Source organism: Rattus rattus, chromosome 13 (genome assembly GCF_011064425.1).
Source record: "Rattus rattus isolate New Zealand chromosome 13, Rrattus_CSIRO_v1, whole genome shotgun sequence".
NCBI lineage: Eukaryota > Metazoa > Chordata > Mammalia > Rodentia > Muridae > Rattus > Rattus rattus.
This window is the reverse complement of record NC_046166.1, coordinates 70652306-70662547: the sequence shown is the minus strand read 5'-3', so window position 1 is coordinate 70662547 and position 10242 is coordinate 70652306. Positions and strand designations below refer to the sequence as shown.

General features: G+C 52.4%; 1 protein-coding gene across 1 annotated transcript; it reads left to right on the top strand.

The window, feature by feature from the left end:
- On the top strand, window positions 1-9832 carry F7 (coagulation factor VII). Its single transcript, XM_032918851.1, has 8 exons — window positions 1-73; window positions 2500-2660; window positions 4891-4915; window positions 4992-5105; window positions 6772-6912; window positions 7969-8078; window positions 8563-8686; window positions 9240-9832. The coding sequence occupies exons 1-8, from the start codon at window positions 1-3 to the stop codon at window positions 9830-9832; spliced, it is 1341 nt and encodes a 446-aa protein (XP_032774742.1).
- Window positions 9833-10242: the final 410 nt, after the last annotated feature.

The window sequence follows — 10242 nt, the reverse complement described above, 5'->3', positions numbered from 1 at the left end:
ATGGTTCCACAGACTCACGGACTGCTGCTTCTCTACTTTCTGCTCCAGCTCCAGGGACCCCTAGGGGCTGTGGGTACGTACATACATCTGTCTGTCCAGGGAGGGTTTCTCGGTGGACTGAGTGGCTGATGTCTGTAGCGGCGGTTGGGACATCAACAGGAACTCCCTCCTGGGCAGCTCCATTTGATGTATGTCCCTGACAAAAGCCAAAAGCACCCGGATGCTTGCCACCCGGAGACAGGCAGTTCTTCACAGGGGTGGGATCTTGGGCTGCTGTCTTCCAAAGACTTTTTAGAAGTAGGGTGCCTTCCTGCCCTCTATGGACACGGACATTTGCCTGTGAAGTTAGATCCTTGGGGGGGGGGGTGTCACTCAGTACAGAGCTCTGAGGCAAGGGGTCAGACATCAGAACAGCCACAGGGCACTGTGCTACAGGGCTTGCTCATGGTCTCGGCTCCATGTCCACAGTCATGGCTCCCCCCACCCGCTCCCCCCACACACACACATGCATATGCCTCTAAGGCCTCAGGGGAGAAAGCCTGTGACTAGGCATCACAAACTGTAGTCTGAGGCTGCCGTGAATGTTCCCACGTAGAGAGGCGTTGGTCAGTGGTCTAGCCAATGGAAGCCCATGGCAGGTGGGGATTGCAGTGGATTTTCCAGTGGAACTGAGTGGTAACCAGAGCGATGGATGGCTTTCCTGTCTTCCTTTCCCGGCTTTCCCAAGTTCTCTGCAGCAATGGGGAGGGCCTCGGGTTTGCTTCGGATCTCCAGGAGGAGGATTATACATTTGCCTTCCCCTAAGGGCCCACCCCTTACCCCTTACTCGCTGGAGAAGTACATGTCTCCCAATGGCTGCTGACATATAGATCTTTCTCTGCCTTGTGAAGGACATTGACTGGTCCTGTTGGACAGTGTCTCCATCCTCTTTCGAGGAACCCCAGAGAGTGTTCCTCAGCCCTTCCTCTCCCCTCTCTCTGTCCCCTCCCAAAATGATTTCTCTGACTTCCACTCTTGTCTTTCCAGAGGACTGTCCTTTGGGGCACACCAACATCCTCCTGGTGAGCAGAGCCACCTTTTCAGCCCCACCTGGACCTAGTTCCTCCCAGCAAGGCCCATGCAGGTTTTCCCTCCCTTAAACGAGCCCCCTCTGCATAGGGAAAGCCTATCTCTGTTAGCCTTCTTCTTGAATACACTGGCTGCTTTGGGGGTCTCCCCTAACTGCCCTCCTTCCTAGTTCTTTTCTCTCCCCATCTCAGTCACATGGCTTCCCATGCATGGCTGCTCCTTCCACAGACATCCCAGGTACACGGTTTATGTGACATCATTGCCGCATGAGGACTTTGAGGGCCTCAGCTTCATCCTTGGTTCCCACCCCTGACTAAGTTTAGATGATTTAAACTTCTGCATTCCTATCTCACACTCGTGGGATTCAGACCCCATGTCTTTTGGGGTGTCCCAAAGAACCCTCAAATTCAGCATTGTTGTGGCTGCCTTTGCCAAACCATTGCTTTTCCAAAGCCAAGTGGGGAACACTGGCCACCCGGCTTCTGTCAGGGTCACTGACTGGCAGGGTGGTGTAGTGGAGGCTGCATCTGAAACACCTCCAGTGTAGGACAGGACTAGGAAGCCCAGGTGATGGAGCTGTGGCCTGGCACCTAGAGCTGACGCTGTTGTTATAAGATCTGAAGCCCCAGGGCTGTGTGACTTGAGATTCTTGGATTGACCCCCTGGACACAGGATAGGGGACACCGATGGGAGAATGGAGGACGATCTAAATGTGTTTGTGCGCACATTTGTGAGTACCCAAGAAAGGGACTGCACAATGTGGCATTAGCTGTCTCCTTTTGGCTTGACATCACGTCGTAAGCCTCGTGTTCACTGGCCTCACAGGGGACCACCATTTGGCAGTCTCGTTACTACCGACATATCATTTTGTGACTTTCCTAAGCCCTCCAAGTGTTTCCTCATTATAAATCCCTAAGAGAGACATGGTCAGAGTGCCAAACCACATGGATATGGTAAACATTCATCTCACCTAATAAATATATCGCCACATACTTCTACATAAGGCTGCGCCATGGTTATCCGTCACCAACCATCAATGAAAACACATCCAATCTTAAATTCAGCTGAGCCTGGGCTATGTCGTTCTCCATGACCTTCAGCCCACAGTGGAGGGTAAGCCATAGAAGGAACCAGCCTGTGCACCCTCCGATCCTTGAGGTAGACAGGAACGTTTTGGTTCCCACCAAAGGGTGGAGTGGAAAAAGATGAATGTGGGTAGGTCGGCCGCCATCACTGAGGGAGATGGGTGTCTCCACCACTGAGAGATCTGGTGTGGGTGGTTTACACGAGCTGGCCCAGTGTGGTTCCCCTCATTCACTGGAATGGTCGGGTGTGGGTGTTTCCCATTACTGATGGGACCATCAGGAGTGGGTGGCTTCTCAGCAGCTTGAGGAAGGCTTCCCGTATTTCATGGGACTTTCTTTTTCTCAGTTTTCATAACCCAGGAGGAAGCACACGGTGTCCTACACAGGCAAAGGCGTGCCAACTCACTCCTAGAGGAGCTTTGGTCTGGCTCCTTGGAGAGGGAGTGCAATGAAGAGCGGTGCTCCTTTGAGGAGGCCCGAGAGATCTTCAAGAGCCCTGAGAGGACCGTGAGTGCCCCCTCCCCGTGCCTGATCTTGTGTAGCATACTGAGACTGGAAGGAAGGAAGCGGGGGGTCGTGAGGGTCACGCCTGTGTGTCTCAGTCTGTCTCCCCTCCCTGTGGAGGCTGCCACTCAGTACTCATAGATGCACAGGAACCCTGACACACACAGGTTTCTGCTCCAACAATACCACATGTAAGTTTCGCAAGAAATACAACTCCTAAACTACACTGGCTGTGTCTCCTATTTCCCAAAAGGAAATCCCTTATTCCCTAAGGATCCAGGGCTGCCCATGAAGTTAACCTGATAGGAAAATTTCACACACACACACACACACACACACACACACACACACACCACATCATAACACACACATAACACACACACACACCACATTATAACACACATACCATACACATACACCACACACACACACAACACATCATAACACACACAGAACACACACACACACCATCATAACACACACATAACACACACACACACCACATCATAACACACATACCATACACACACACCACACACACACAACACATCATAACACACACAGAACACACACACACACAACATCATAACACACACACCACACACATACACCACACACACAACACACCATAACACACACACACACACACACACACACACACACGTGCAGTCCTCACCAGAAATGTGTGAGGAACACTAGCTTTCCTCGTCCACACTTGGCCCTGTGCACAGATTTGTCTTCGCTCCTGAGTTACTCATTTTATCTGTTTGTTTATTTCCTTTAGTTTTTTTGTTTTTGTTTTGTTTTTTGTTTTTGCTTTATAGCCCAGGCTGACCTCCAATTCTTCATCTTCATCTGCCTCCCAATTGCTGGAATTACAAGTATGCGCTACCCTACCTGGCTGTGTGGTTTCATTTTGTAAAGGATGCCTATTTATACATCACTGAGCATGTTCCTGTCTGGTTAGACATCTCCCTCTGGAGGCTTTTCCCAGGAAGGGTGTGTTGGGATAGGACAAGGCTTTGAGACTGGGTCCACTGTGTTTCCTTTTGTCATCATCTCTGGAAAAAATAGTCACAACCCCGGGGATATTTGTGAGGTTCCAGGGGCAGTTGTGAGGGGCTGTTTTTTTGTTTTCCAAGGGCTTTTCTTCTCACCAGCTTTGGCTCATATCACACCTCACACTCACGGGAGATTCACCTCAGGCTTACCTCACACTCACAGGAGGCTCACCTCACACTCACTCACAGGAGGCTCACCTCAGACTCACCTCACACTCACAGGAGGCCCATTCACCTCACACTTACAGGAGACTCACCTCACACAAAAGACTCACCTCACATTCACTAACAGGAGGTTCACCACACATTCATAGGAGGCTCACCTCACACTCACAGGAGGCTCACCTCACACTCACAGGAGGCTCACCTCACACTCACAGGAGGCTCACCTCACACTCACAGGAGGCTCACCTCACGCTCACAGGAGGCTCACCTCACACTCACAGAACACCTCTCTCTCACACAAGAGTCCTCACGTTCACAGAAGCCCTCACACGTGAAGTTCACATGTACCGGAGAATTTACACCCACAGAACACCTCACACAGGATCCCTCACTCCTACAGGATACCTCACAAATCCAAAGGATGCTCCACACAGGAAATTACACAGCAGACCTCACATTCACAGCACATCTCTCTCACAAGTGCCCTCACACTCAGAACAACTCACACAGGGAGCCCGGAGAAGTTACTTTCCTCACTGACCAGTGGGGCCATACCTGACAGGAAATAACTGAAGGAAAGACAGGTTTATTCCGACTATAGTTCAGGAGTCAAGGAAGGCATGCTAGCAGCTAGTCACAGGGCATCCAGTCAGGAAGTGGAGAGTGACGGGCGTTGGTGCCAGCTCACTTCCTTTTTCTTCAGACTAGAACTCCCATGGGATTTCACCTACCACGTTTAGAGGGCCAGGCCAGAGCTGGAGAAAGCAGGATCAGAGTGAGAACTCAGGTGCTCTCACTTGGGAGAGGCAACTGTGTGGTGATTTACATGTCTCTAGGAAGGGTGTAGAGAAACATAGCCTCAGATAAGCCTCCTCCAGAGGAATGCTATCTTCCCAAGCCCCACACAGAGGCCCAGGTCAGGAGCCCCACCTATAGCTCCTGAGCTCCTCCCTTGGACACTAAGTGCTACTTCTCATGAACTCACATGGCTTCTTCTTCCCTCTCAGAAGCAGTTCTGGACTGTTTACAGCGGTGAGTAGGTGAAAGCCATCTGTGCCCCTCCCCCACACCCCTCCTTTACAACACGCTGACATCAGTTCACCCACAGATGGCGACCAGTGTGCCTCGAATCCATGTCAGAACGGGGGTACCTGCCAGGATCACCTCAAGTCTTATGTCTGCTTCTGCCCCCTAGACTTTGAGGGTCGGAACTGTGAGAAAAGTGAGACCAACTTCCTCCCTCCATTGCAATGGGAGGGAAGGGAAGGGCCTGGGTGACTGTAGTTGGGGGGGAGGGAAGGGCCTGGGTGACTGTAGTTGGGGGGGGGAAGGGAAGGGCCTGGGTGACTGTAGTTGGGGGGAAGGGAAGGGCCTGGGTGACTGTAGTTGGGAGGGGAGGGAAGGGCCTGGGTGACTGTAGTTGGGGGGAAGGGAAGGGCCTGGGTGACTGTAGTTGGGGGGAAGGGAAGGGCCTGGGTGACTGGAGTTGGGAGGGGAGGGAAGGGCCTGGGTGACTGTAGTTGGGGGGAAGGGAAGGGCCTGGGTGACTGGTTCCAGAGAGTAACAGCCTCGTCAAGGAAGGAGAGGATGCCCCAGGCCAGCCTCAGCCCCTGTAGGAAATTGACCTAGGAGGCGTTAAGAATTCCTTTTAAACGAGGGCCTTTGGTTTATGAGTCTAAGATTCTGGGTCTCAGACTCAGAGTTCCTTTTGACTCCTTGTCCTAGAATCCAGCTGGTCTGGAGAGATCTGGGGGAGGGAGGGTCCAGCTTCTGTCCCCACCAGACAATCAACTGGGTAAACTTCTTTTTCTCTGCTGTTTTAAAGGTGTGAAGTATTTACTCAGCTTTGAAATATCAAATTCTTGGAGACCACCAAACCACTCTGGGCTCAACAGTTCACTAGTGGGCCTCATAGAATTCACTGACAGCAGACATACACAGGGGTGTTTCGTCACACCAAAGTGTGCGAAGCCTAGGAGCAGGCTTCCAGACATTCCGTTCTGTGGGCTCACACAGACAGCTCAGTTCTTCTAGAATCCATGTAAAGTACGATGGAGTATCACTGACCTAGAAAGTCACTTAACCCCAGACCTAGGTGTGAAGGACCTGTCTGCAGCCCCTTGGGGCCCAACCTACCATCAATCATACCTTTTGCTGTCCACCTGGTATGGCCCCAGGTCCCAGACAAGCAGCAGTCTTCCAGTTGGGGGTCCCCAAAGGTCAGCTCTTCAACTAGGGCCCCTTACTGCCGAGTGGGTTCTTCCCGGCATCAGCTGCCTCCTGTTCTCACCAGAACGAGGCCAGAGAGAGTAAAGGGAAACAGAAGAAGCGTTCACTAACAGTCACTGACCCCAGAGGCCTGTAAGGTTTGGTGAGCAGTGTCTGTGAGTCACAACACAGGCCTCCATTACTGAGGCTCTGGGCTGCTGCAGAACTGAACTGACCACCCTCGCCATCTTCTCTGTCTGGGCCAATGGCCCACACTAGAACCAAGGGCCTAGATGGCTCACGTGGTCATGAGGGTTGTTGCTAGAGTAACTTCTCCCTTTGACGGTCCATGGGCCATTTTTCCATTCCGTTGAGAACATTTCCTTTCCTTGAGAAAGGTTCACTTACCTCCAGAACCCTTCCCAGCTTCTCATTAGAGTCTTGGAAAGAAACACCATCAGATACCAGCCTAGCATCCTCCAAATGCTGTCAAGATTGCTCAGACATGTGACTCCCAGATCTGCTCTCATCCCTCCAAATCAGTCCACAGGGCAGGTGATGCCAGTTCAGCCTCAATAGACCACAGCAACATGCCATGTTCCAAGGGGACAAGGGAGACCACCATCATGGCCAGAGCTGGCCTTGCAGAGACCTCTCAGGTTGTCTTCTCCTGTCCTCAGACAAGAATGAGCAGCTGATCTGTGCAAACGAAAACGGTGACTGTGACCAGTACTGCAGGGACCACGTAGGGACCAAGCGTACCTGTAGCTGTCACGAGGACTACGTGCTGCAGCCAGATGAGGTGTCCTGCAAACCAAAAGGTAACAAGCTCCAGTACACTCTGAAGAGCCAGTCGTCACCTGTGCTGGTCTGTGGCAAGTTATTAGTCCAAAGAGGTGTTAACAAGGCCAAACTCCTGTTTGTCGAGTTTGCTGACTGACTAAGATGGAGGGCTTGAGGCTTGCAGGACACCCCACCGGAGAGCTGTTAGCTTGGAACCCTGGGCCAGCATCCTGCACTGTCTCAAGTGTCTCAAGGGGTGGATGAGGAGTCCTCACATCTCCTCTAATGCCCAATGGAGTGTCTGAGACATACTTGGGAGTCCCACAGACACATCTGACATCTGTATCCGCTGCCGCAGTTAACAGCATAAGATGACTTTATCATTATCATTGTCATTATTATTATTATTATTATTATTATTATTATTATTATTATTTATATGCAGGTGGGTGGGGCAGTATTACATATGACTGCAGTCCTACAGAGGTCAGAGAATGTCAGATCCCTTGGCACTCAAGTTACAGGCAGTTGTGAGCGGCTTGATGTGGGTGCTGGGAGTCGAACTCTTGCCCTCTTCTCTAAACACATGTTCTCCACAACAAGACTGTTTGGGCTCTGCTTCCAAAGGCCGGGCTTCCTCAGAAGAGGATGGGCTCAACCTGTGCCATGAAACCGGAAAGTCAGAAGGCCACTACTCAATCTTCTTTCTTACCTGAGGCCTTTGCCATGTGAGGAGCATGAGGCACGAGTCTGGTTAAAAAACCCTGTGTCTCTGCACTGGTGGTTCACGCTTACACAGATCATCTCTCGCTTTCTAGCAAACCAGAACTATATGTCTTCCCTGTGAGGATCTAGCAGACCCCAGCTCTAGAAAGCCAGGTCTCAACTTTCCCCAAACCAATGTCTGCCTCCTCTCCTAGCTGCTGCACTAGGCCCTCCCTGCCCACTCTAGATGAAAACACCAAGTTTCTCTGTCCCCAGCGGGAGCTATGGCAGGGACCAGGTGCTTCTCATCCTCTGCCCACAAGAACCTTTACCCGCATCCCGCACCCCACACCCTGAACCCTGCTCTTTCTGACTTCTGTTTCGTACAGTTGAGTACCCATGCGGGAGAATACCTGTTTTAGAAAAAAGAAACTCCAGCAGACCCCAAGGCCGGATTGTGGGAGGCTATGTGTGCCCCAAAGGGGAGTGCCCATGGCAGGTAAGATTCTCCATCCTGCAAACCTCACTTTTCCAGCTCGGTCTCCCCTGACTTCGTGGTTTCTACTCTGGGGTGTGGAAGTTTTGAATTGGGTTAAATTTATACACAAAGAAACATGGGCCAGCCTCCACCCCCAAACGCTCAAAGCCCAAGGTTCCCATGGGCCAGCCTCCTGTGCACTCTTGTTCAGAGAAAAGGGAAGAAAAGCCCATATTGAGGCCCATTCCATGCAGAAACCATGCAAGGTCTGTAGCTGCCTCACGAGAGTCACTTGAGGAGCCATAAATGCACCCCATCATCCATGTACCCCATCCTTCCACACCCCTGTTGTCTACCAGAGAAAGCAGAGCTAAGGCTGCTGTATCCCCCTGGGGCAATCCCCAGAGGGATTGTGGGCAGGAATTGTGTCAAGTCAGCTGCTTCCTCAAGAGCAAGGAGACCATAAAAATAGTGTAGCTCTCTTCGTCTCTGTGCCCCTGCCCAGGCTGTGCTGAAACTCAATGAGGCATTGCTGTGTGGGGCCGTCCTGCTGGACACCAGATGGATAGTAACTGCAGCCCACTGCTTCGATAATATCCGGAAATTGGTAAACATCACAGTGGTGTTGGGTAGGTATGGCCTGTCCCTGGCCTCTGGCCTGAGGGTGTTTTCAGACTAACATTGGCTCAGGGGCTGAGGGTCAACGGCCCATCAGAATCCCTAACCAGGTGATATCTATAAGAGCGGCACTGGAGATGACCCACTTCCTCTCCCGTCAGGGAATAGGGGGAGATTGGAGACTGCTCTATTCATCTTGCCCTACTCAGAGTGGGTGTCAAGGATCCCATCCACTCCCCCGGGCTCAACCCATTCACAACCTCCCCTTCAGAACTGCAGCGGCCACGGTGCAGGCTTCTTCTGAGACCTTGGCAAGGACTCAAATACTCAGACACCAGAGGCTGGACTGGCCACAGCCCTGTCCACATACTCTAGGTCAGAGGAGCAAGATAAACAAGAGCTTTGTGTAGGAACATGGCCACACATGGTAGTGTATGTCCATGAGTAGAGTTACGTATGGGGACATGGCCCTCATGGTAGGATATGTCCCATGAGTAGAGTTCTGTGTGGGGCCATGGCCACACGTGGTAGGATATGTCCCATGAGTGGCGTGATGTCCCCCAGGTGAACACGACTTCAGTGAGAAGGAGGGGACTGAGCAAGTACGGCTGGTGGCACAGGTCATCATGCCCAACAAGTACACCCGAGGCAGGACTGACCATGACATCGCCCTGGTCCGCCTTCACCGGCCTGTAACCTTCACTGACTACGTGGTACCTCTGTGTCTGCCTGAACGGGCCTTCTCTGAGAACACCCTAGCCAGCATCCGCTTCTCGAGGGTCAGCGGCTGGGGTCAGCTACTGGACCGTGGTGCCACGGCTCTGGAGCTCATGGTCATCGAGGTGCCCCGGCTGATGACCCAGGACTGCCTGGAGCATGCCAAACACAGTGCTAACACCCCCAGAATCACGGCGAACATGTTCTGCGCCGGCTACATGGACGGCACCAAGGACGCCTGCAAGGGTGACAGTGGAGGCCCACACGCCACCCACTACCATGGCACGTGGTATCTGACAGGTGTGGTCAGCTGGGGGGAGGGCTGTGCAGCTATCGGCCACATCGGGGTGTACACCAGGGTCTCCCAGTACATAGACTGGCTGGTCAAATACATGGACTCCAAGCTCGGGGTTGGGATTTCTCGAGTCTCCCTACTGTAGCTCCTCGGGCAGTCCAGCCTGTCTCAAGATGGAAGCCGAGGCTTGTGAAGCTATTTTGTATCAAATCCTATTGACTCGCCTGCTCTTCTTTTCGTGAGGGAGGAGGAGGAGCTAAAGAAGGGTGAAGAAGGCAGAGGAAGAGGTAAAACGAGAGGGGCTGGGAGAGGGGAAACAGAAAGCAGGGGAAGAGTCTGAGTTAGAGACTAGCAAAGTCACTCAGAGGGTCTGGGCAGTGCAACCACAGACAGGCAGCCAGAAGGGCAGGGTGTCCTGAGGGAGACGAGGCTCAGGCCTTGCTCCTGTCTCCCCCACAGCCACCTCCTGTCTGCACAGGTTCTGTCTGCAGTGCTATACAGTAGGTGTGCTCACGTGCATGTAGGACGTGTGAATGTGAGCGCGTGTGCATGTGC

Excerpts from the sequence above, each read along its gene's own strand:
- F7 (XM_032918851.1), top strand. The coding sequence starts at position 1 with ATGGTTCCACAGACTCACGGACTGCTGCTTCTCTACTTTCTGCTCCAG. Across the intron at positions 2,661-4,890 it reads TCAAGAGCCCTGAGAGGACC|AAGCAGTTCTGGACTGTTTA; the intron begins GTGAGTGCCCCC and ends CTTCCCTCTCAG. Across the intron at positions 4,916-4,991 it reads GTTCTGGACTGTTTACAGCG|ATGGCGACCAGTGTGCCTCG; the intron begins GTGAGTAGGTGA and ends GTTCACCCACAG.